This window comes from Urocampus carinirostris, chromosome 1, assembly GCF_059441175.1.
Source record: "Urocampus carinirostris isolate Australia breed hairy pipefish chromosome 1, RoL_Ucar_1.0, whole genome shotgun sequence".
NCBI lineage: Eukaryota > Metazoa > Chordata > Actinopteri > Syngnathiformes > Syngnathidae > Urocampus > Urocampus carinirostris.
Window position 1 is genome coordinate 64750806 of NC_142349.1, and position 27615 is coordinate 64778420.

Consider the following 27615-nt stretch of genomic DNA (forward strand, 5'->3'; position numbering starts at 1 on the left):
TTCCATGGCACACCATCAAAGAAGAAGGTTTTGGTTCTTGTGTGATTAGGACTTTAAGTAAAATACAAATGGATTTGGTTCTGAATAGAGTTCGACCGTTTATCGGGTGGGCCGATTAACGGCAGGGACAAACAATAGGTATAGGCATTTTTATTCATTCGACGGGCCGATTATTTAGGCTCAGATACAACAGAGCCTTCCCCCCACTCCCCCTTGCCTTCTGTCTCACATGCTACCTAAGCAACCAGGGGCCGAACCACTGAGAAGGAGTAAACAGCGGCAGCTCTGCAAACTCTTGAGCTATTTACATGCTTGTGAGTCAAGACAACTGATAAAATTGAGATGTTTAAAAGTCTGTGGTCAAGACAGCATGTCTGTGATTAAGAGATAGCGTAAAAAGTGTAGTTAACTTGTTTTAGGGAAGCACATACAGGTGGAGACACATATATTAGCTCTTATCACTTATAAAAGTTGTTCGTCAATATGGTTCTAAAACACGGGTGCCCACACTTTTCAATCCGCGAGCTCCGTTGAAATTATGTTGCACTTTTTTGTTTTAAGTTAATGTAGGTAATGTTGGTGGTATTGAGGGCAGCACGGCACAGTTCTGAGGTCATGGTATCCAACCCAGCTATCAACCTTCCTGTGCAGAGTTTGCATGTTCTCCCCGTGCCTGCGTGGGCTTTCTCCGGGCACTTTGGTTTCCACCCACATTCCAAAAACAACTCCCAACCAGTTCAGGGTGTCCCCTGCCCACTGCCCGAAGATAGCTGGGACCCTACTGAGGACAAGCGGTGCAGATAATGGATGGATGGTTGTATTGACATTTTTAATTCAATTTTAAAAATCAGGGAGCTATTTAAGAGTTAATAGACCTTTTTACGAGTTGCTGCTAAGTCAATTTTAATACTCACTGTTATTTTTTGGTTGAAGTGAAAGCTAAGTCATGTTAGTTAAGCTATTATTAAAGTTTTATTTGAATTTATATCAGTCTGTTTTTTGCATTATTACATTTTCTTATGGCAATTTTTAACCTTTTACAGCGAATGAAATCAAATGATCTGCATTTATATAGCACTTTTCAAGTCAAGACTTCCCAAAGCGCTTTACATTGTGCTTCACATTTCCCAATAGCGAACGTGCAGCATGTAGGCGTTAACCTGCTTATTGAGGGTATTAGAGGTTCAGTGTCTTACCCAAGGACACTTCGACATGTAACATGAAGGAGCCGGGATTCGAACTCCGATCTCTTTTTTTTCGAAGACGATCGCGCTACCTCCTGAGCCACTGCCAAATTTGCATTATTGGGCTCCCCAAAAAATTTATAAATGGAATCAGTATCGGTCCTAAAAAACCTACATTGGTTGATCCTTAGATTAGAACAGCCATGACACCTCTCAAACTTAATAAGCTCTTCAAATAATTACTCAACTGGAATTGCAGAAAAGGTATTGCTCATTTCATACAACAGTGAGATCAGAATCTAAAACATTAGTATGGGAGAGAAACATGAAACCCAACATACTAAAACTGCATTGCTTCAAAATAAAAATAAAATAAAAAGGCAACAACAAAAACTGACTTTCATGTTATTAGAAGTACATTGTAAAAAATAAATGGGTTTACAATGAAACCCAACATACTAAACAGCTTCTCTTCAAAATTTTAGAATAAGAAAAAAGCAACAACAACAAAAAACTGACTTTCATGTTCTTCGAAATATGCTGAAAAATACATTGTTGCCTCAGAAGCAGATATTTTTGTACTTAAAACTATAGAAAATATTTTTGGTAGCGTAAATTAAGTTAAGTTTGCTCATTTGTTCATATATTTCACATAATAAATGCAACAAGAAAGTGATTTTCTTTAAATTTTGCAGATAATTTTGCTTGTTTTAAACATTGTTCAAGCATTATTCTAATTCACTTTTTTTATTTATTAAGTCAAAAAGTTCTTAAAAAACAACACCTGCCGGCTACAATATAAAATAGATATTCTATAGAATTGAGGATTTTTTTTTCTAGTTTTAATAGAAAAACATAAATATTGTAAAATAATTAGAGCACTCAATAATGCTTTTCTGATTCCATTACAACGATTAGCAGCTGTTTTTTTCCTCTTTCTACCCTCCAAAAAATGCAGGAAAATACTATTATAAAAATGAGTAAAATGAGGATTTTTTTTACAAAGGCAAGTTTTTTTAATTCAGGGATGCAACTATAATCTAAAGAGCTTATAAAAAATGTTGTAATGTGAAAAGGGAGCTTTGTTAAAACTGCGATGGTGTTATACATGTGTGTGGTTGTAGCACCCGCTAATAGTTTATTGCTATGGTTCTTATTTCAAGTAGGAATGTTTTGACTACTGTGAAAGTTGTTAATCCAAAAAAATCAGTAATAACAGTCACTATTTTGAGACATTCCAAGAATAATAAATGTAGTGGGCAAAATGGGGAAAAGTATTTGATAACGTGCCAATATTATGGGGGGTGGGGGGACAGTCCATGGATTTAACTAAATTTTTTGGGGTTTGAACAATTTTATTGACACTAGTAACATCAAATAAACAATGAGAGGTTTGAACAATTTTTCTCGACAATCTTAACAGCAATTAAGCATGTTCACAATTTCGTTATATGACGTTTTAACTATTTTTTTAACAGCAATTAAACACACAATTTCATTATATCATATCCCAACAATATGAGTTTTTATCGACATTTTTAACAGCAATTAAAAACTTGGTTTGTTTTTGGGGGGGTTTTAGCAAATGAACAATGTGAGGTTTGAACAATTTTTCTCGACAAATAGCTTATAAAAAAATTGTCATGTCAAAAGGGGAGTTTGTCAAAACTTTGATGCTCTATTGAATTTGTGAGGTTGTAACACGCTCTTAGTTCAGGGCTTGACAACCCAAAATGTTGAAAGAGCCATATAGTACCAACAAAACATATGTTTGAGCCGAAAAAATATAAGCTTTTTAAAAGCCACATAAGGGGGGCAATATCATTGGAAAAAGTTAAGATTTTTTGTGTCATTTTCTTCCTCCTACATGGAGCATATAATTTTCTATAATCAATCATTTTTGAAAAAGCACCAGGCAGCCACTAGGATGCACCAAAGAGCCACATACTGTTCCAGAGACGGCCTCTTTCAGTAACTAGGGTTGCAATTTTAAGTCAAGTCCAGTCACATTTATTTGTGCAGTAATCACAAGGAGTCTCAAAAGGCTGCACAGACAAGAGACTATGTCAAACTACGGACTTATCACATCATCTGATCTAAAGCATTGTGACAGTTGTCAATCACACAGATCAGTCATAACAGGAACTATTTTGCGACGTCAATTTTTTGGAATAAAAGTAAGGTTTTTACTTACGATCAAGCCCGTTGATGTACTTCATGGATATCTCACAATGGCCCCACACGGCACTGACGATGGGATGCAGTTTCTTCCCTTTCAACCCTCGGAAGGCCACTCCTAAATACTGTCCCTCCACCATGAAACTCAGCGTCCCTTCATCCATGTCTAGAATGACCAGCAGAGAGTCCGGCAGCGTAAAAACTTCCTCCGGCTCCAGAAAAGAAGGATAGGAAGGAAGCGAGCTGTGGGCTCGGTTCTTGCTGTCGTGGTACAGACGATTCCGTCCCAAATCCCAGCCCCAAGACTCACAATCCGACCCTACCAAGGCAGTATACCCGACCGAATGTAGAGGAGCCTCGGAGGTGGCAACCCCGACCACAGCGTGGGTGCCCCGTTGCCGCGAGGGCCAGTGAATCCTCCAGACGTGGAGCCCCCGCGTGTATCCGACCCGACCCCGGATGCAGTCCGTGCTCTGAGCCACCGGGTGGCGATGAAACGTCAACTTATCCTCCTCTTTGATAAAAATGTTCAACGAGCGGTCTTCGGCGTTCCACGCGTGGCGGAATTGCATCTCCAGGCTGGCACACGGCATGTCCAGGAGGAGATCCAGTCTGGGGGGTTTGGAGAAATCCGGACCCCTCAATTCCGGGTGCTGCCTGCGATGATGGGCCGAGGGCCGGTAGGATGGGGAGCCGCCGCTTTCGCCGCGGACGTCCACGGATTTGATGCCGCCTGATATTTTCTGGCCCATGGCTGCGACGGAGCAGGTGGCGGAAGGGCGGAAGGGAATAAGGGGGGGATGTTTGTGCAGGTGGCTGCTGCCCTGAGCACGGCGTGATGTTACCTCATCAATGCGGTGCGGCTGAGGTGAATTTGAGGTAAAGGGAAGTGGAGGTGGAGGAGGAAGTCACAAATGGATGGCTGCTCTCATGTCCCAAATCTCTTTAGGATGTTAGAAATGCTGCTACCTGTTGAACACAAAATGAAAAAGATGATTTAAACAAACGGTTATATTTACTGTAGATTTTCTAGAAACAAAAAACAATATACAACTGATAAGTTTATGAAATGAAATGATCTGATTTTATATAGTCAATGACTTCCCAAAGCGCTTTACAATGTGCTCCACATTTCTCAATAGCGGCCTTGTATTGCAGCCATGTAAGATGCTAACCTGCTTATTGGGGGTATTAGGGGTTCAGTGTCTTACCCAAGGACACTTCGACATGTAACACGGACAAGCCGGGATTCCTTGATCCCAAGACGTCCTGAGCTACTGCCGCCCTGACACCGTCATAGCTGGGATGGGCTCCAGCACCCCCGTGACCCTTCTGAGGATAAGCGGTGCAGATAAGGGATGGATGGATGAAGTGCATTTTCTGTGCTAATGTTTTTTTTGGGTACAACTTAAACATAGTGACATGCAAACTTAACTCAAGATTACTTTGTTACCGACTGAGAGTATACTACTGTAACAAAACAACACCTATAGATCTACAAAAATATGTTATAACTATATTGTTACTATGTTATTACCAGATTAATTCTCAAAGTAGGGTTAAATTGACCACACAAAAAACAATGTTATAAGAAAATCACAATGACCCAGCACTGAGGTGTTTTCAAAACAGGTTCAAGGGCAGCTCAGCTGTCCTTAAGGGGCACTCTGGTGCCTGCAAGCACAACGTTGAGACCCCTCTTTTACAAAAAAGCTACTATTTAAGTTTTAGAACACAGCTATTCGTTAAATACGTTTTTATTAAACAATGAAGGGATTCAAATAATGAGCAAACAAAAATGAATTTCTGAGAAACATTTTCTACAAAAAGGGGTTGGTATTCATGTGTTGTTGTTTTTTCTTTATTACTACGTTTTAAAAATTGAACTACAGCTCTTTTTATTTCTATTGATGAAAGAACCATCTTGTTGATGGCTCTGAGAAGGAAATTAAAAAAAAAGGATAAATGGTGAGGGATGAAGTTACCCAATTTTGATGCCAGGATTTTAGTTGGACGGGAAAAACAAAATCCACAGACTGCCACATGTACACGAATACACTTCCTCTGACTCATATTGCATCCTTCCAACAGATCTGAGCCAATGCCAGTCCCTTTATGCAACCCCCCAAACTTTTCTCTTGTGCAATATTATTTGGGATTTGCATCCAGCATGTTTTCAGTTAGGACCACGGAACTTTAAAAAGCAATAAAACGCCAGAGGACAACTTCAAGTTGGTATTCATTTGTTGGCACAGTTTTAGTGTATCAGTTAAAAAAGGGGGTGCTTCACTTTTACTTCCAGAGCCATTATGGGTAAAACCACGTTGGATGTTTTTGAATTTGATTTTTCGTGGTTGGGTTGTGTGACCTCTGCAAAGGCAGCATTCAATTATCATAATTGAACGATTGCTTGCCTGGATATGTCTGTATGTGCTTAGGTCAGCTGTCATATGTTTTGGTTACCCAGAATTATAAACAGGATTTGCGGTATGGAAAATAATTGGCTAGATATTATGAAAGAGATCAGGCTAACTGCCAGCAGATGTTGTTGATGTCTTCGATTCAGGAACCACTGTCAATTAAAGCCAGTATTGGTTTCTCATCTTAAGAAAAAAATATCAAGAAAAAGCATAATAAGTAAAATACATAATATAAAAATAATAAAACGTTTGTGATATTTTAGTTGATTTGCAATGAAATCCGAATGTATGATTTTTTTTTTTTATTATTATATTGAAGAAAATCAATAACATTATCACTGTGTTCTATTTTTCTGAAAAAATCCTGTATTCCTTAAAGACCAGCACAATTGTACTTTGATGTTAAAAGGTAGGGTTTAGCTCAAAAGAAAAAAATAATAATTGTCAGAACCAGAACAGATGGTAGACCCAAACGCGTAACATTTCACAACAAACTTAATTGCGGAAGCTGAGAAGTCAGGTATGGGAAAGCAAGCGCCAGCAATTTGGCGATCAATCGGCAGGAGGAGCAGGGAGCTCACGGGATCAGAGCGTGGTCGGAAAGCGGGAACGAATTGAGTTGCCGGGACGGGAGATCGGAGCGTAGTCGATAGGCAGAAACGAGTCGAGTAGCCGGGACAGGAGATCATAACGTAGTCGGTGGGAAAATACGGGTCGAGTAGCCGAGGCGGGAGATCGGAGCGTGGTCGAAGGAAGGAAAAAGTCAGGGAGCCGGAGACGATCGGGAGGCCAAGGGCAGACGAGCAGGATACAGGTAAGGACAGGACAGACGGAAGCCAGAGTCAAATAGTGCTCGCCTTGCATGTGCGGAGGTTCGCTGACGGACTGACAAGGAGTGAAAGGTAGCGTTGAGGTTAAATAGGAGGTGAACCAATCAGGCAACGAGCAGCAGTTGGCGCAAAACGAGCGGGCACAGGTGAGGGCAATGGGCAATCATGATAGTATTACTAATTGGGTTGAGTTATGACCCCTAACATGTCATGTAAATTTAGAAAGAAAAGTCAGGATTCCACTTCTAGATTCTTAAGCTTTCAATGTGTTGTCATTTAGTACAATACATGATGTAGATCTTGATCAAAACCGAATAAAAAACACATTTTTTTCTGGATAAAAATCCTAACACTGGACACATTAATATTTGACCATTAAAACGTAGGAAAAAACAATGAGGATGTCAACAAAAAATAAAATATCTGGCTTGAATTATACCCCCGCGCTATTTGGGAAATTAACTATGACATCATTTTGATGATCCCACCATTTTACTTATTTTACTGTATACGTATAGTAATGATATAATTTTGTAGATTATTTTTTTCTTTTTTCAAAACAAATTGTAAAAATAACAATGACTTAGTCCCATTTTTTGTACCCTTTCTTTTTTTGCATGCATTGTATGTTTACAATGTTGCAGTATTCAATATTTTTTACTGCAGTGTAGTTTTAATCTGTCCAAAGTCATATATTAACTTGTCCACTTCTTTTATTTTAGATCAATTTTAAAAGGGATTAGTTGCACAAAAAAATATGTATGTTCTACAATCAGTACCTAGATAATGTTTTTTGAAAACACTCCAAAAAGTAAAATCCTGCCCAGTAGGCAAATTTTAGGTACTACTTTTCTTATCTGAAGAACTTGTTTCCATAGTTGAAAAAAAATATCATTATCTCACATAGCAGGGTGTGGATCTTCATTTTTCATGCTTCTGCTAAGAATAGAAAATGTATACAGGGAGTGCAGAATTATTAGGCAAATGAGTATTTTGACCACATCATCCTCTTTATGCATGTTGTCTTACTCCAAGCTGTATAGGCTCGAAAGCCTACTACCAATTAAGCATATCAGGTGATGTGCATCTCTGTAATGAGAAGGGGTGTGGTCTAATGACATCAACACCCTATATCAGGTGTGCATAATTATTAGGCAACTTCCTTTCCTTTGGCAAAATGGGTCAGAAGAGGCACTTGACAGGCTCTGAAAAGTAAAAAATAGTGAGATATCTTGCAGAGGGATGCAGCACTCTTAAAATTGCCAAGCTTCTGAAGCGTGATCATCGAACAATCAAGCGTTACATTCAAAATAGTCAACAGGGTTGCAAGAAGCGTGTAGAAAAACCAAGGCGCAAAATAACTGCCCGTGAACTGAGAAAAGTCAAGCGTACAGCTGCCAAGATGCCACTTGCCACCAGTTTTGCCATATTTCAGAGCTGCAACATCACTGGAGTGCCCAAAAGCACAAGGTGTGCAATACTCAGAGACATGGCCAAGGTAAGAAAGGCTGAAAAACGACCACCACTGAACAAGACACACAAGCTGAAACGTCAAGACTGGGCCAAGAAAAATCTCAAGACGGATTTTTCTAAGGTTTTATGGACTGATGAAATGAGAGTGAGTCTTGATGGGCCAGATGGATGGGCCCGTGACTGGATCGGTAAAGGGCAGAGAGCTCCAGTCCGCCTCAGACGCCAGCAAGGTGGAGGTGGGGTACTGGTATGGGCTGGTATCATCAAAGATGAGCTTGTGGGGCCTTTTCGGGTTGAGGATGGACTCAAGCTCAACTCCCAGTCCTACTGCCAGTTTCTGGAAGACACCTTCTTCAAGCAGTGGTACAGGAAGAAGTCCGCATCCTTCAAGAAAAACATGATTTTCATGCAGGACAACGCTCCATCACACGCATCCAAGTACTCCACAGCGTGGCTGGCAAGAAAGGGTCTAAAAGAAGAAAAACTAATGACATGGCCTCCTTCTTCACCTGATCTGAACCCCATAGAGAACCTGTGGTCCCTCATCAAATGTGAGATTTACAAGGAGGGAAAACAGTGTCTGAACAGTGTCTGGGAGGCTGTGGTTGCTGCTGCACGCAATGTTGATCGTGAACAGATCAAAGCACTGACAGAATCCATGGATGGCAGGCTTTTGAGTGTCCTTGCAAAGAAAGGTGGCTATATTGGTCACTGATTTGTTTTTGTTTTGTTTTTGAATGTCAGAAATGTATATTTGTGAATGTTGAGCTGTTATATTGGTTTCCCTGATGAAAATAAATCATTGAAATGGGTATACATTTGTTTTTTGTTAAGTTGCCTAATAATTATGCACAGTAATAGTCACCTGCACACACAGATATCCTCCTAAAATAGCTAAAACTAAAAAAGCCCCACTCCAACTTCCAAAATATTCAGCTTTGATATTAATGAGACTTTTGGGTTCATTAAGAACATGGTTGTTGTTCAATATCAAAATTCATCCTCAAAAATACAACTTGCCTAATAATTCTGCACTCCCTGTATGTAAACAAGGATTTGACATAGTGGACAGCTTTACTCATTTGAAAAAAACAATAATTAAAAAAATAAGTTTAAAAGATTGGAACCAGGAAAGAATAAAGATAAATGTCCTGTCGATTAGGTAAGATTTCTGTTTTCTACAGCTGATAGTAAATTAGAATAATATTACTTGAAATAAGGGAGGGGGATCCACCTGATCTCTTTATCTATTCCTAATTTGTATTTTTTATTTCTTAGCCACATAGTTTGTGCTGTTAAACACAACCACAAGTTGGGATGCAAATGTAAAGCATATTCACATTTCTTTTTCAAGTGAGAACCTAAATTCAATAGAGTTCTACCATCGAAACTGACATATTGGACCCTTCCAGGAACAGCATCTGCTGCTTACGGTTACAAGAAAGCGAGTCACACCTCGAAATGACAGAAGGCGTTTGTGTCATCACTCTCGAGATGGCTCATGCCTTTGCCTCATCTGCCTCAATAAGCCCAGAGCCTGTTTTGGTGTGTGTTGCAAGAAAACCACTTGCTCAACAGAGCTCCCCAAATGACCAAAACAGTAACAGAAACTTCAGTAATAGCTGAACAGAAAGCGGCAGCAATGTTAGGAAATGTCTTTGTTGCTCATCATCACATGCTTTGGCTTGTCCACATAATAAGAAGATATATATCTATTTCCCCAGATAATGATACAAAGCTGTAGTGTTTTCTTCCTAAAAAAGAGGCGAGTCCGATATAACAAAAAGTCATGTGACCTACATAAAAAAGGATTTAAATGATTCGGGTAATTTTAGACAGCAACGGTAAAGCTTTCATTCTACCTTATAGACATTGGGAGAGAATATTTACTGGGCCAGACAATTATTGCATAAGATTAGCTTTCTAGTACGTAACTTGTGCTAGGTAAGACAAAAAGCACAATTTTCCAATAACTAGAAATGCTGTCTACAGGTTTGTTAAGTGCTATTGAATAATCGGCTCATATCGCCTTTGCCAAATAGCAAATAGCAAAAACACTGATCATCAGATTAACTAGCAGTGTTCCAAAACAAATTGTCACAGAATGAACCTAAAATGATGTGGTCTAAATACAATAAACTATTACCTCGTTCACAGCTGGTAAAATCTTGACTTTGGCATGCATAACCGTCAATGGTGGAGAATGAGTTGAACTAAAGAGCCTTCACAAAAAATACTATATTATGTATTGAAATTGATATGGTTCTTGGATATGTTTACATGCAGAAACAGTATGTGAATCCATGTAAACTATCACAGATATCAGATTAAGGTCTTAGTCCGACTGTCAGTATTACAATTGCTATCTTTGGTTTTGTGCTTTCGTTTTCAAATAACCGTATTTTTCGGACTACAAGTCGCCATTTTTGTATAGTTTGGCCGGGAGTGCAACTTATACTCCGGTGAGACTTATATGTGAAATCATTCCCTCATTAACGGAAGAAGGAAGCAGTTCATCGTCCCGAGTCAGACGAATTGTTTTCCAGTAAAAGTGACACTGAGGGTTAACATTTCGTTGGATTTAGTGATTTGGAGTGAAGCTGATAGTTTTGTAAGTATGTACTTTATGCTAGAGTCATCTGAATACCTCTTAAAATGTAAGGTCATTACTGAGATATTTGAGCGTGTCCAAGATATGCATGTACGTGTAATGTTAGTATACCGTACACTTTTTCAGCCTGTTCTCTATTTTATTTTAATTTAAAATTGTCTTTCAAGATGACATGCATAATTTTGGTGTCAGATTTGATTAAATACATTTTCCTATATACTCCAGGTGTGACTTATAGTCCAAAAAATACATACTCCTATATGTAAAGGTTTTTGACTAATCGGATTGCTTGTCCGCACTTGCAGTTTCCCTTAACTGGAATATATTTTTCTGCAGCAAAGCACTGTTGAACTTGTAGTACAGAGACAAATTATACAGGGAAACTTTGTGTATTAGTTGATTTCTGTGGGAAACTTTGATTCTATTTTCTGCCCCCACTGCAAGAATGACACAGGTATATCCATCCATATATAATTGACGTCACAGGTTGCATCTATCCATACTAGAGGTAAGATCGGGCCAAAAAAAAGCACCCGCGCCCGACGCAGGCCCGAGGGGTATTAAACCCGACCCGGACCGAGCCCGACTAATTAACTGGATTTGCTGGCCCGGCCCGAGGGGGCCCGAAATTACATATTTTATTTATAAGGAGGGGTGATTTATGATAACAAATTAAACTCTGCCTTTTGTTACAACATCTAGGCCTAAGTTAAATAAAACTGTATAAACATTTACATCTTTTATATTTCTGTGTCTGCACTGCAGATGTTACATTAAGCGACAATCTGTCATTGACGTTTTTTTTTTTTTGAGGTAGCGAAAACATTTAAGGGCGTCCGTCATTTTGACGACTTGATCATTGGGCCATAATCCACAGCAGCAGTAGTAGTACGTCCTTAAGATTTTAGCGCGGCACTATCATTGAGGGGGTGTTGACGTGTTGTGCCCTTTTCCGACTCCTATGCAAATCCCCCCCCCCCCCCTGATCGTATTCTATATAAAACGCTTATTAAAACAATAAAGCGAGCTAATTATAACAATTGGGAGATCCTAGTCTATATAACGCATTTATTTAAACAATAAAGCGCGATCGTATTCTACAAATTGCGTTTTTTAACGCGGATGAAAATGTCACCAACGTCAATGTACGCTTCCGACAAAAGCGATCGTATTCTATATAATACGCTTTAAAACAAAATAAAGCGAGCTAATTATAATAATTGGGAGATTCTAGTCTATATAACGCGTTTATTTAAACAATAAAGCGCGATCGTATTTTACAAAATGCGTTTGTTAATGCGGATGGAAAAGTCACCAACGTCACTGTACGCTATGATTTCCGCAATCACAACTAATTGTACACAAATAATATTTATTTGATTTACTATATTCTTTGGTCTAGTATCCATACATAGTTTAAGTATATATTTTTAATGAACATATATTTATAATTATTAATTAATTTAAAAAAAAAAAAAAAAAAGCAGGACCGAACCCGACCCGACCCAACCGTATGACTGACATTTCAGGCCCGACCCGGCCCGAAATTGCCTCGGGTTCGGGTTCGGGTTCGGGCTCGGGCCATAAATCTTAGGTCTAATCCATACATAGTGTAAGTCTATCCTTTAGGCAAGCTGCGTACGAGCACATCTTGTAAACAAACGCAGCAATGGACTTTACGTTTGGGCCACGGAAAAACAAAGCACTTCGTGGAATTTGGTGAGGGACATGAAAGAAATCTTCCTTGATATAATCTCAAACTTTAAATGCGGAAATGGCGAATACTTGCGTAATGAAGTTATTCCAGCTTCTGCCTTGTAATCGGAATAATCGAAAATGCCATGTAAAAGGGTTTATTCGTTTGTCTCTAGACATGGAAAAATCCCACTTATGATCCCAGTAGGTAAATATCCCGCATGTTAACTTTATCATTTATATTATCAAATAATAAATGTGTTGCGTCCACAAGCTTGAGATTTAAAATAGAGCGATTACAAATGCAAAATCACCAAACTAAACAAAAATGATTCAATGTGAAAATTGCAAATCTAATTTGTGTGTCTGCTTTGAGTATGTTTCCGTGTTAACCGTTCAATGGAGTCTGAAGCAAACGTAAAGCAAATTGCCAAATGGCCCCCACATACCTGCAGTGTTCATTTTACCTCTGAAAAGTGATGGGCCCCGGGGACTCGCATGCTCAAAAATCTATGGGTCCCAACAGAGATCTATGGGTCCCCAAAATTTAGTGTTATCGAGGTTGAAATCGTAAATCTGCGACAAATATATAATATAAATCTATATATTCATTCAGTTTTAATCATCAAATTATTTTTTCATTGTCTGCATAGAATCATTGTTGGTAATATACCGATTAAAAGGATAACCACAAACCTGTCTTTTTTTTATTTTCTCCTTTTATACTTCCTTTTTTTCTTAACTTCTTTATACAACATAAATCGTAATATCAATCTTCAAAGCAAGTGAGCCGTTTGAGAGCCGGCTATTTTAATGAGTTGAGCCAAAAAAGCCGGTTCTCTAAAAAAAGACGGACTTCCTTTCACTACACAACGAGATCTCGTTGGTCGAGATCGGCGTGCAGACGAAAACTCGAACCGCGAGACCAAAACAGCAATGGCGGATTTGCCTGACGAAATGTTAGAAGTGCAGTAAATCTTTGTTAAAAAAAAGTAATCGGGTAATAATGACAATTTTGTGGCAAGAAAGTTGCGTCCCGGGGACGCACGTTGATTTGAGACTATGCGTCCCCAGCAAAAATGATGCGTCTAGGACGCAGGCAAACGAGAACACTGTACCTGCAATTGTGACTCCCTCGGTATTTCCCGCTCAAGCGCTTTCTCTTTTCTTGCAAATGATGTCATGGCAACGAGTAGCCAAAACATGCTCCCAAAGCTTGAGCACCCCCAGCATGAGCGAGTTCAGTGATGGGACAAGCAGACAGCTGACTCAGTGTGGGTCTTTTTGTGTGCATTTGTGTGTCGTTATGACTGGCAGACGGGTTAAAGGCGGTCGCTGCATGCAACATTCATCACTGCCAAAGTAAACTAGGTGATGTGTGTGTGACTGACGATGCAGCCGTATGGGCTGTCATCAAGGCGGCGATTGACCTCAGATCCTATGTCGTCACGGTTGTTATTGAGCCTCCTCCCTCCCCCTGTGTGGTTGGCGTACTGTCTGCTGCTGCAACTGTTGGCAGCGTGCTACTTTTGCAATTTGTTTACTTTTGTTACCTTATTTCCTATTTCACTGCATTGTTAATATAGTCTGGGGCAAATCACACATTTCAATCTTTTTAGATAGATACTTTATTCATCCCCGAAGGGAAATTCACATTTCCAGCAGCATCCCTGAGCTGAGAACAGTACAATAATAAAGCCAAAAGAATACAATATACAAATACCCAGTGTGACGTGCAAATGCCCACTGTAGCGTGTTATATAAAGTAACTAAATAGTGCTACACAGAATACATATTGCAGTAAGATTCGGTAATATCCAATCTTTTTCTCTGCCTAGCAACAGATCACCAGTTACAATTCATAGGGCATTAGAACATACATGCCAGGTAAATTCGTATTTACTTGTATAACCCTTAATCACAGAGTCTCAATGTAACTGTTAAATACCCAAATTTCTAGCTAACTTATTTGCTGTCAGCGTGCACACAGAATTGACCCTTGAGCATCCATTCAAGCATAACATATACCGTAAATTCCGGACTATAAGCCGCTACTTTTCCCCCAAACTTTCAACCTTGCGGCTTATTCAGTGATGCGGCCAATTTATGTAATTTTTCTAACGGCCGCCAGCGGCGCTTGAGTACAAAAGGCAAGATTTAGACCGGTGGAATATATGCGCCGAGGAAGACTGTAACTTCACTAAAACTGGGCGCATGCGAAAGGCAACTTTTTCGCAAGTCTGCCAGTGGATCCTGACAGCGTGGGGCAGTATAAAAAAATCCACCATCACCAACGGGTTCCGAAAAGCCGGTGTTATGCCGAGAAATGCATCCCTGCCGAGAATTGCATCCCCTGTCGCTGGAGCGCGCACATGTCACTCCTGCAACTACAACCACTTTTAACTGGTTTTATCTCACTTTTATATCACTTTTCGGGAATGTAATGGCGAACATATATCCAAGATCACTTCGTCTTGCATTTGTTGGGAATGTAATACAACTTAAACCATTCTGTCTTGTATTTGTTGTGAATGTAATCGAACGGTAATGCACACCGTATATAAACCACTTTTGAGCAGGTAACGTGTTTATTTTGCCTTTTGAGACTCAAATCGCTCGTATTTAAACTGTTATGCACTCTACCATAAAGCTTATTATGCTGAAACGAACTGTAATATCATCAACAGATATAAAAGTGAGATAAAACGAGGTACGTAAAAGTGTGGGCGCTTGCGGCTTATATACAGGTGCGGCCTGTGTAAGTACAAAATCGGTTTTCTTCTTAAAATGTGGTGGGTGCGGCTTATAATCAGGTGCGCTCTATAGTCCGGAATTTACGGTACTTAACATATTTCCTGGACCCTAATCCGTTGAAATAACACAGGTAATTTTTAAAATAAGACTATGATAGTTTTGGTAATTCCAAAATAGAAGCCCAAGTTAGCTTTCTGGATAAAAATTGGCACAGAAAAAGATGACATTAGCTTTGGTATTGAAAGAGACACTAATTTTCAGTATGAAAGAAGACTGTAGTTGTCAGAGGCAGAAGACGACCCAAGTTGTTAGCATAAAAAGGACACTAGTTTTTGCCATGGAGGAATACACTAGTTTTTGGCATAAGGACATGCTAATGACATGCATAGAGAAATACAATCCATGCCTTTGGCAAGGCAGAAGATGCCAGTTTCGGTATTAAGTAAGAACGTAGTTTTCAGTGTAGCAGAAAGTTGTCAGCAAGTAAAAAAAGAGAATGGTTTTCTGCATGCAGGAAGACACTATTTTTAAGCATGAGGGAAGGCTAATCATCTCTTTAGAAAAGCACAATCTAAAATTTAAACAAAAAAAGACGCTAGTTATCTGCATGAAAGAGGACTGTATTGGTCTGGGAAGATGATGTACTGTAAATTGTTGGCATCGAAAAATAATGCTCGCTTTTAGTATGGAGGAAGAACCTAGTTTTTAGAATTGTAGACATTAGTTTTTAAAAGAAGAGATGAGTTGCCAGCAAAAAGGATAGTAGTTGTGAAAAATGCTGTAATTTAGAACAAAAGAGGACGCTTGTGTTTGACATAAAGAAGGACATCAATTCTTATCATAAAAGAGGACGCTATATATTGGCATGCAAAAATGTGCTACTTTCCACCATAGAACACAACGCTAACTGGTTGCCGGAAAAAAAGACTTATCATAATGGAAAAATGCTCGTTTTTGGCAAAAAAAGAAGACACAGCACGCTAGTTTGAGCATATAAAACAATGCTAATTTTCTGCATGACAGAATATGCTAGTTTTAGGAACAAATGAGTTTTCAGCATGGTGGAAGACGGTACGCTAAATTTAGGTGTAGAAGAGAATCCTATCAGAGTGTAGAAGCAGTTAATAACATAAAATACGCAAGCTTTCATCACAGAAGAATGTGCTACCTTTCATCGTAGAGGAAAAAAATGTATCAACGTGCTATGTAGCATAACCGAATTCATAGATAGATAGATAGATAGATACTTTGTTCATCCCCGAAGGGAAATTCACATTTCCAGCAGCATCCCTGAGCTGAGAACAATCGAGAACAATCGAAAATAAATAACACGGGAGCTGCTGAATTGATGAACAAAATTACTAAATTTTGTGCAGGCTTGGGGAGTAACGGAATACATGAAGCAAAAATGATGTTGGCAAGCTGTTTGGATTTATTTTCATTTTGTTTCTGTCGCATTTTATGTTAGTTTTGCCGGAGATCAAAGAGATAAAAGCCAGGAGAGAAATCTTACCACGTGTTGTGAGTCATAATTTTATTCATATTTAGTTTCTTTTGTCTTTTATTAGCATATTTGGTATTGGAGTAATCCAAAGGTAATTGAAAGTAATCAAGTTAAAGTAACCCTATGCAACCCTACAAAGACGTAAATTACCAAGCAGTTCATTGAAAAATCTCAGACTTTAAAGGTGAAAGGTAATGGCCTCAAAAACCCCTGGGCTGATATTGACATGTTTATTTTTGTTTGAACTGAATTAATTATCAGTCATCCCGGGTTGCCTGAACTTTGACTCAATCCGGGTGACGTCTGAAAAATGAATCACAAAGTGGTCACTTCTTCCAAGTTCCCTTCCGTTCATCAGGACGCGCCGGGGGCGCCAGACTGAGCATAAACAGACCTCGAGTGTAACCACAAGCGCACACATTTATGTTACATCTTTTCATGGCAACAGCTGCGACCCCCCACTCCCCTTCCAGATTAAACAAACTGCCATCCTTCCTACATTGCCGACATTCATTCCCACCGAGGGAAACCCTGGGTGGCTGAGGCTGTCGGAGTTAGACGTAAACTCGACCGTCTGGCTGCTGACAACATGTCAAAATACAGCGGCGGGGACACTGGCTTGATGAAAAGAAGCCGTGTTCGCTCATTGTACTTATTAGGCAGTTACTGAGCGATCGACAACACGCTGTGAGTTTTCCATCCGTTCCCCTTCACCTCACTCCCATCTGTCCATCTCCCCGCCTAACACTTGTACAATATATACCACTAAACCTACAGAGAGCCAGGCCCCATCAATTGGTGCAAATTACGTTCTGTGGGCCTGACACCGAACACCACAACTTGCATCAGGCTGCAATCGATGCCAACTCAGCATACAGATTGCACACAAGAAATTGCACAAACAGCTCTAAATTGGAAACACAAACAAGGTAAAAGTGCCCAATGAATTCTTCAGTACAAAAATCTGCAATGCAAAGTAAAAAAAAATGTCAATGTAGCTCATTCAGCACTGAAGACTGTATAAAACCTATAACATGCAATCATTCAGACCTGAATTTGCTGCACCATGTCAAAAAGGTATGTCCATCCATTTTCTGTGCTGCTTATCCATACTAGGGGGACACTCTGAACTGGTTTCCAGACAGTTGCAGGGCCAAAAGATATACTGTAAATATATTTATTATATATTTATTTATTATATGTTTTACTTCTGTACCACTGCGGCTAACCTACTTATTTCAGCAGGGTAAAATACGCCTATTTTCGGCGTACAAGACTATGCTAACTTTACACACAGAAGAAGACAACGTTAGTTTCTGCCATGCATTCAGAGTAGAACAAAACAATGCGAATCCTTTATGGTGCTGTGAAAGACTGATTCAACACAACACATGCTAACGAGCAGGGTTGGGTAGGGTTACTTTAATTGGATTACTTTCAATTACTTTTGGATTTCTCCAATACCAAATATGCTAATAAAAGACAAAAAAACTAAATATGAATAAATGTATGACTCACAACACGTGGTAAGCTTTCTCTCCTGGCTTTGATCTCTTTGATTTCCGTGTGACAGAAACAAAATGAAAATAAATCCAAACAGCTTGCCAAGATCATCTTTGCCGTTTCATGTAGTCCGTTACTCCCCAAGCCTGCACAAAACTTAGTAATTTTATTCATATTTAGTTTCTTTTGTCTTTTATTAGCATATTTGGTATTGGAGTAATCCAAAAGTAATTAAGAGTAATCCAGTTAAAATAACCTTACCCAACCCTGCTAACGTGAAACATCAATCTAAGTACATCTTTTAAGTTGGCATTCATCCATTCATAGAACATGCATCACAGAAACTTATCATAAAACGTATGTATATTCATATTCAGTGGAAAAAAATATTGTTGTGTAAGTATTAGGTGAGGGACAGACAAGGAAAGAAGAGGGGGTAAAAAGTTGGGTAAAGAAAAAGGAACTGCGTGAGTAAATGTGTTCATCTGATATATTTTTCCCACCCTTACCTTTCAACGGGACCTGGACTCTGCACACCTTAAGTACCTGTATCATTTTCCATTTATTTTGCCGGCTGTGATTTTTGGACTGTGGACTTTAATGAAGGACATTTAGTTTCAATTGCGGGACTCGAAGTCGGGTTTGGGTTAATTTTGTGTTTGTGTTACATGTTTAAATGTGGGCGCATGCGGCTTATATACAGGTGCGGCTTGTGTATGTACAAAATCGGTTTTCCTCTTAAAATGTGGTGGGTGCGGCTTATAATCAGGTGCGCTCTATAGTCCGGAATTTACGGTATACAAGTACTTCCCTCAAAGTTGAATTGCAGTCCCTCAATCAGCTTCCTCCCCAATTTTTAAAGCAGGCATATTTTTTTTCCAAAGGGGAAAAAAATCCCTCCATTAAATGGTCATATTTTTCTTTACCAATGAATAACTCGGTGACTAATTTCAAGGGACAACACATGAAGACTGATATGCATGCTGTAGGTGTTTGTTACTGCTAAGGAGAGTGGAAAATGAATAATGCCATCCATGGCAGACTATTAGCACCACAGTGATCAAGCACCCCTTAACGCACACCTACGCAAAGCCTATTTCTTTCTCTCTTTGCTCACGTTCACATGCACAAATACGAGTGCTTCTCTGAGCTATCTCCTAGGCAGTCGACTCAAGAGGGAAATTCATAATAACAAAAAGATGACATAAAACTCAATCAAAGTTGGTTTGAATAGTCTCAAATTTCAAACTCTTAATGTCACCTTAACCCAAGCTTAAATATGTTCAATAAAAAAAGAAAAATCTGATTTTCCAAAACCACAGTGAAAACAACGCAAGGTTTGCTGGAACGAATGTGCATACTGAGCTAAAGTTATGTAAGAAAGCTAGAAGACAAGTTTCATCAGCAAAGGGAGCAAGATATGTCTACCTGACAACTACTGAAGCTAAACACGCTGTGGACTCACTCCCGAATCTGTATTAGTTAAAAAATACCTTTCAAAATATTACATTTACAAAAGAGTGACGTAAAATAATTAACTGCCAGGAAGAAGAAACGCGATGATCGCTAGGCTAACCTAGGAAAAATTTAAGGCTAGGATGGTTTTGTAATCATAATATAACTTGATTTCAACTGTTTATTAAAGCGCATGTCTCTGATATTTAAGATTAGACTGCCAAATAATCACAACTCCAGATTAAACAAATCCTACCTACATTGCCAACATCCATTCCCACTCAGGGAAGCTAGGACCTAGAGCCATGTTTGGGACCATATGATTAAAAAAAAAATCAGGTTTATTTGAAATCAGGCAAGGTTAAAAATATCATTGAGAAACCGACCAGTGTTTTTTCGCATTTAGGTTTGTCCTACAGTATAAAATTGGAACTTGAAAATCACTGTGTATATATATATATATATATAACAGTATATAAACTAAGTCAAATAAATAATTACCATTTTAACTGATAATAGGTATTTGCACCTTAGGGGCCGGTCACACAGCCGTTTGCGGCTGAATCACGGCTAAAATTTTGCGTTTTTTTTTTCCCCGTGGTTGCCCGCGATGGAAAATGCGCAAAATTGGCCAACCCGCTGTTCATCGGTGGTATGCCCGCAAAACAGACGCCGGCGACTGTTCCGCTTCCTCATCGCGTCATTTCTGCGTCATTTTCTCGTGTGGACCACAGGTATAAAAGCTCCCGAGCCGGTGTTGTGCCCAAATCCGACTCCTACGCAACCCCCCACCCCCCCACCCCCTCTCGTGAACGCGCATTCTGCTGCGATCGCTTTTGTTGTAAGCGTGCATTGACGTTGGTGACTTTTTCATCCGCGTTAACAAACGCATTTTGTAGAATACGATCGCACTTTATTGTTTAAATAAACGCGTTATATAGACTAGGATCTCCCAATTGTTATAATTAGCTCGCTTTATAGTTTTAATAAGCGTTTTATATAGAGTACGATCGCTTTTGTTGGAAGCGCAGCAGAATGCGCGTTCACGCGAGGGGGGGAGGATTTACCGTTCGATTACGTTCACAACAAAAACAAAGACGGAATGGTTTAAGTTATTACATTCCCAACAAATGCAAGACGAAGTGGTTTTGGTTATATGTTCGCCATTACATTCCCTAAAAGTGAGATAAAACGAGGTAAAAGTGGTTGTAGTAGCGAGGGGATGCAAATCTCGGCAGGGATGCATTTCTCGGATAACACCGGGCTGTAGAAATCATAACCGCTCAAGACACAGTCCCGTGAAGATCAAGATTTCAAGCTATGGCATCATTTTTATTTTATTATCTTGAAAAGAAATGTCAAGAAATAAAAATGGATTAAGACGAGGTCACTACGCTGACGGGGATCCATGTTCACCCCCTTGACGTCTCGAGCACAACTGACGTGCGCTCGGCAAATCGCGCTGTATATACGCGGAGAAAGGCGTTTGACTGTCACACGCGTAACACGCTAATTTCACGTAATAACACCGCGATACAGGCGCAGAACATGCTATTACCATGCTCCACCCACGATTACCCTCTGAAATTTCCCGTCCTACCCATGTGTAACCACGCCCTGGCCGCGGCCCGAGCACGTCGTTCCGCGTCATTTCCGCGTCATTACCTCGTGTTGACCTAGTGTGCGGCACGCAGTTTAACACGTGCTCAAACTTTTGAGCAGCTCAAAAGTTTTGCGCGCGGCCAACCACGTGTGAATTTCCGACCGCGAGTAAAGCACTGCTGTATCTCGTCTATATGGCGGTCTCAAAACGTCCAACAGCGCCCAACAGCATCTGCTTCACGGCCAGAAATTTTTGGCCGTGGTTCAGCCTTGATACGCTCGTGAAAGGCTGTGTACCCGCGCTCTGAAGAAATGAGCAGTGCAAAACTTTTTCGCGCTGCCACCCGCGGTCGGAATTTCCGACCTTGTGTCAAGCACTGCTGTATCTCGTCTGCATTGCGATCTCAAAGCGTCCAATAGCGTCCGCCCCACAGGCAGAAATTTCTGGCCGTGATTCAGCCGCAAATGTCTGTGTGACCGTCCCCTTAGTAAACTAGGGGTTGCCATGACAATAACATTATGTCGAGAAATAAAAATACTAAAAATATAAAACTTCAGTTTTATCATCGTATATTTTGTTCTCCAAAGTTTTCTTTCCTCCATTTAGCTATAGTCAAACACTCAAAAAGAAAAGGCCTTTCTTGGACAGTAAGGAGAATAAAACAACACTCCTTAAAGGTATCCTTAAAAAGGTAAATGTAGAATATATTCTCCTTCAAGTATGTGTTAAGAATGCCAAATTAAGTTAAAAGAGCCCCTATGCTTCATTTTCACTTACTTTACTTACTTTTAGCAAAGCTGTTCAAAGCAGAACACATTTGGTAGGATGAAATGAAAAGGGTGGGGTGGGGCAGTGGAGAGTGATTCCATGATTGTCCCTACAGTGCTTTTTTTTTGTATTTGTTAGTGTATGAAAATGGTGAAAGTAAGAAAAAGGGTGTTTCAAGTACAGTCCAAACGCCAACCCAAACCCCAAGAATGGCAAAAGAGTTTCTCTGGAGCATCTAAGAAATGCACATACTTGCACGTGCATCATTAGAAAATGTACAGAGGCTGCACTGAGGACGCAATCCAGGAAATAGCGGCTGCGAGTTAAGTTATATATTCTTTACAGCTCCTATAACAATTTATTAATTTGCTACATGATAATTGACATAATTGCACCTCAGGCTCTGCTGCACCCATGAACGCTCACATTGTCTCATTATTAAGGCACTTGTCTCCCTCTCCGCCGGGTTCTCAAAAATTGCTGAGTGCAAAGTGGAACGAGAGGAGTAGGGAGGGTTCGGGTTGCAGCACATGTAACCCTGTCGTCTGCAAATTAATGTCCAAGAAAGCAGAAGGCCAGACAAATAATGCTTGAGAAGTGGAAGTCGGTATAGATTTGAGTAAAAGCTGGGGCGGGGATTGAAAACCGAAACAATCCCAGAGGTAAGAGAGATGGTGGGGTTACGTGGGTCAGCTGCTGAGAAAACAAAACGGATCAAGTCAGAAAGGGGAGCCCGTATCGCCCTTTGCCAGGACAGACCACACAAAGTATTCTCCTCCTCCGACACGACAGACATGGCCAGACTAAACACGGCGCTGAGAAAGACGCTACTGCAGGCTGTCAGATTAGGAGTGCTTGCAGAGTATGGGCTAAAAATAGAGCGCAGGATCTATCCTATTATTGTATAAGAGTGAAATCCTGGAGTACTTATCCCGCCATCCCCTACCTCTTTAAGTAAAGTGAGCCCCCATTTGTTGAGGCAGACACGTTCCAGACCACAAAACCGCGAAAGCTGGAAATGTCCCATAAAAAAACTTTCAATACACCATCCTTCAAAAGCCTTCGTTTACAGTTATCTTAGAGCTAGCTTGAAATGAGTAATTTAGCATAGAATAAGTTATCAAAGACCAACTTGCTAATTAAAGCAAGTTTAATGGTCTTTCAACAATTACTGGAACTTTCAGCAGAAACTTTCATTAACTTAATTAAAAAGTAAAAGACATTACATTTCTAAGGGCGATATTCAAAACTCCTAGACAAAGGACATACAGTAACTAACAAGGCTACCACAGCTAACAATAGCTCGGGCTTCTCAATAGTACGTCATTTTATTTAGGAGGCACTTTACATCTCTGGCGAAGGTCATCTATTGTAGAATACTTTCGCTTCAACATCAATAGGATATATACAAGAAATTGTTTATATATATAAAAAAAGAGATGGCTGGTTAGTTTAATTCACTTGCTTCTATGGTAATCTTAAGGTAATGAATCAGATTTGTGTATTAAAAAAAAACACCCTAACCTTTCAATGACACTATTTAGAATGCAAGAGAAAATCAAAACTTAAAAATTATTTTACTGTATTTTACAGATTATAAATTGCTCCGGAATACAAACTGCTCAAGGACAAGGGTGCAAAAATAGAGACATAACACCTAAATATTCTAAATTCTTGTCACACGTTAAAGAAGACTACATTTTCAGCGTAGGAAAGGTGACTATCATTTTCACTAACACGAAATTGACAGGTAATCAGATAATAAAAATGGCTGATAAAATCAACACGAGTTGGCTTTCGGCGCGCTCAAAGCATAGATTAGCACACTATAGGACTGACTCTGGAAATGTGAATATTGAGATAAAGTTTTTCATTTTCTGAAATGCAGTTTAAAAATTAAATAGGGAATATTGCAAGTCTTTTATTGTTTTAACATTGTTGATTATGTGGAAAAAATCTGTTGTGAAATCTAAAAATATTACAATATCATGAAAAATTATGCTAGCAGGCTGTAACTCAAAAGTCAGCAATTTTAAAATAATGAAAGGCTTGTAAAATTTCAGTTGATTTGTAATGAATTGACAATGTGTGACATTTTTATTTTTTTAATTGCATTTTACAGCCCAAATTATAATTCTACAACCAAAATATGATCTATTCATTTATAAAACGCACAAGCGCACACCTACTTTTGGATTAAAGATCGGTTAGAAATGTTGTTTCACCTTTTCTCAGCCAAAACTCGATGCAACAGGAAACGAACCCGGGTTGTGGCAGTGAGAGCGCCTAACCACTGCACCACCATTGATATACACAGCATACAAATAGGCATTCCATTTTATCTTATCATCACACTATTTTTACTCAGGGTACCAGAGGCTGATGTAATTTCATTGTGTATTATGCATGTTTTAATGACAATATAGTCTACTGCTCTCTTCTATTCTAAGTATTGTAAATGACAATACCTTGTTGAATACATGGAGCAATGAGTAAAATCTTTTAGTGACAACGTAAACTGTGAACACAATATCAAAATGAAATTTACATTGCATGTATTTAATGTCCTTCAAAGTCCGATTCATCATCAGATACACCATTGAGTCGTTTCTCTCGCGGTGCTTTTTGCATTTCTTTTTTATAACTTTCAGTACAACTTTCCGTTTTCTCCATTCGCTAATATTGTTTTCTGGTACCATGACTAATAAGAGATAATGAGATAAAAACCTTGCATCCAATGATTTGCGATTGTGGTCAACAATGTTTGTCGACGGATCAATCATTGCACTAATTATTACCATAAAAACCTTGCGTATTACGCGCAGCCAAAATAAATACGTTCACCCGAAATGCTGCTTGGCAAAACAACATGCTTTTTTATCCATCCTTCCATTATCTGCACCACTTATCCTCAGGAGGGTCACGGGGGTGCTGGAGCCAATGTCTTTGGGCAGCGGGCAGGGGACACCCTGAGCCGGTCTCCAGCAAGTCGCAGGGCACACAGAGACAGAAAACTCACTCACTCGTTAATTCACACCTAAGGACAATTTGGACCAGCCAATTAACCTGACATGCATGCTTTTGGGAATGTCGGAGAAAATCAGAGTGCCCGGAGGAAACCCACGCAGGCAGAGGGAGAACATGCAAACTCCACACGAGGAGGCTGCGATAGCTGAACCTGAACTTCTGCACTGTGTGGCTGCCGCCCAGGCTTGCTTATGCCCTGCTATATTTGAGACCAGCCTTCTTTACATTTTTCTTCTTAGCTTAAAACGAACAAGTGCGAGGTATAGTAGCTTCATTAGTGATACATTTGGGAAATTTGCATGCACCGTTTGGGCTCTTAACCCACGCAGCCTGCATGAACCTATAAAAACGGCTCATTAAAACAAAAACGAAATATAGCAGGGTAAACAAGTACAAAGCTGGCGGCACTATTTCACAAAAAAAGCAGTAGACACTCAAACACATACCGGGCTATCCCAGTTGACCAGCTGGGACCCGGAGGCTATTAAGACAAATAATGGATACAGTCCAAGAGCGGGGAAGAGATGAAGAGAAGAAGAGAGGCGTGCTGTGCGCATGGTAACATCGGCAGCGGGAGAAAGTGTTAAATATAAACACAAGCGTTGACAGAGGTAACAAGCTCACCACAGGTAGGAAAACACTCGCTCACTTACAACTTTGAATCCATTAGACAAATGCCACTCACTTCTTTAAGAGATGTTTCTAGAGCCCCTTACTTTGCCTCCCAAGTGATCAGTCTATCATTTTGCGGCGTCTGCCCAAGTCCATGTTGGACCTTCTCTTTCCAGCCGGCGAGCAGACGAGAAGAAGACAGCCGGCAGCCGGCGACTCGGACCGAGAGGAAGAAAAGAAGAGAGACTCCCTCTGTTCTCTGCCAGCCGGTCGACACGCTCTCTTCCTGCCTCCGCCCTCTACCGTTCCCTCCCTCTTTTTCTCCCTGGAGCTTATCTGTCCAGAGGCTATCACTTATTCCAACCACCCCCATCACCTTCCCCCACCACACTCCAAATTGTGTTCCCGAGGGACCATTGTCGCCATGAGCATCAAACACCTCCAAACTCTTCTTCAGTTACAAAAATACTTGTTAGATTGAGTTAGATTGCAACGATGAGGCAAATGAGGAAACCAAGTTTGGAGTAGAAATCAAGAAACGTATTTATTATTGACCAGCATAATGAATTCTACCTGAGCGAGATTTTTGGGAACTTGGAATAGTTTTGCTCATTTTAACCAGTCTTTTTCTTGTTTTATCTTGTTATTAAATGTGATTACTTTAGTGCCGCAACAACTAATCGATAAAAACGATTTAAATGGATGATTTAAAGTGTTAGCAATTACATCATCGATTTGTTGTATCGTATCATTTGAGCCACCAAGAACGTTATACCAATGCAAATTAGAGTGCACACCATTTCGATGTGACACTGGGAACTGTAGTACTGCTTTGATCCAGCAGAGGGGGCCAAGACAGTTTTTTTAACAAGAAAAGCTATGTTAAATCTTTTATATACTACATTTTGAACATTGCATCATTTACAAACAAAATGGACATGAAAGTTTCAACTTTGTGGAGTTTCATTGTCTTTTATTAGCAGATTTGGTATTGGAGTAATCCAAAAGTAATTGAAAGTAATCCAGTTAAAGTAACCCTACCCAACCCTGTGTATATATATATATATATATATATATATATATATATATATATATATATATTGCCTGCACACAACACATCGTCACGCAGCAGCGGCTCTACACTAAATTACACCCTGGACACCCGAGACCCCCCCTGAAACCATATCACTGTTTTGATAAATCTGTTATTGTGGTCCGTTATGTTGCCACGAAGGTAAATCACTGAATTATTTCAAAAGACAATGACTAAGACATTAATGCCAATTAGGGATTTATTTTTAGAATAATGAATTCAATGCCTTTTTAAGGATATGCAGGAAGCCTGTTTTATGCTAAGTAAAATATTTTGATATATTTCACACCAAAGAATGAAATAGAGTACAATGATGAAAACCTACCGAATTACCGAATCTTATTGCAATATGTATTCTGTATAGCACTATTTAGTTATTCTATATAAAACGCTACAGTGGGCATTTGCACGTCACACTGGGTATTTGTATATTGTATTCTTCATGTTTTATTATTGTATTGTTCTCAGCGAAGGGATGCTGCTGGAAATGTGAATTTCCCTTCGGGGATGAATAAAGTATCTATCTATCTATCCATCTATCTATCTATCTATCTAGAAAGGGTGGGAGGAAAAGGGAAGAGAGAGGAGAGTAGCGAAAGTATACCCTATGTGATCTCATCAAACTGAGTCGCCAGCAGCAAGTAACTCGGCAGGCGGAACACCCATGTCACCTTACTCCCCCGCCCGCCCACCGTCCACCTTACAAAGAGCTCACACCGAGCCACCGATCGGATCAACTCCCTAACACGCCCTTTTGCCTGTATACTCAACAAGACATGTTGATGCACACGTGCACGTGCCGCCGGTTCCGCATGAGCAGAGCATGCAGTACCTGCAATGTCTGGCGTGTAATAACAAGGGTTATTATGCAAATTGACATCGAGGTAACTTAAAGTAATATTGAA

General features: G+C 39.7%; 1 protein-coding gene across 3 annotated transcripts in view; it reads right to left on the reverse strand.

The window, feature by feature from the left end:
• The window catches only part of spsb4a (splA/ryanodine receptor domain and SOCS box containing 4a), a 143011-nt gene that overhangs the window by 58767 nt on the left and 56629 nt on the right, over window positions 1–27615 (reverse strand). The window contains exons 1-2 of one of the 3 annotated variants that reach the window (XM_088348483.1): window positions 25691–25830; window positions 3379–4331 (exon numbers count right to left, since the gene is read on the reverse strand). In XM_088348483.1, the coding sequence (XP_088204609.1) occupies window positions 3379–4114 (736 nt within the window). In that variant the 5' untranslated portion in view covers window positions 4115–4331; window positions 25691–25830. Of the gene's footprint in view, window positions 1–3378; window positions 4332–13509; window positions 13638–25690; window positions 25831–27615 lie in introns of those variants that run through there. The other 2 variants (XM_088348492.1, XM_088348476.1) reach the window with 2 other exon arrangements.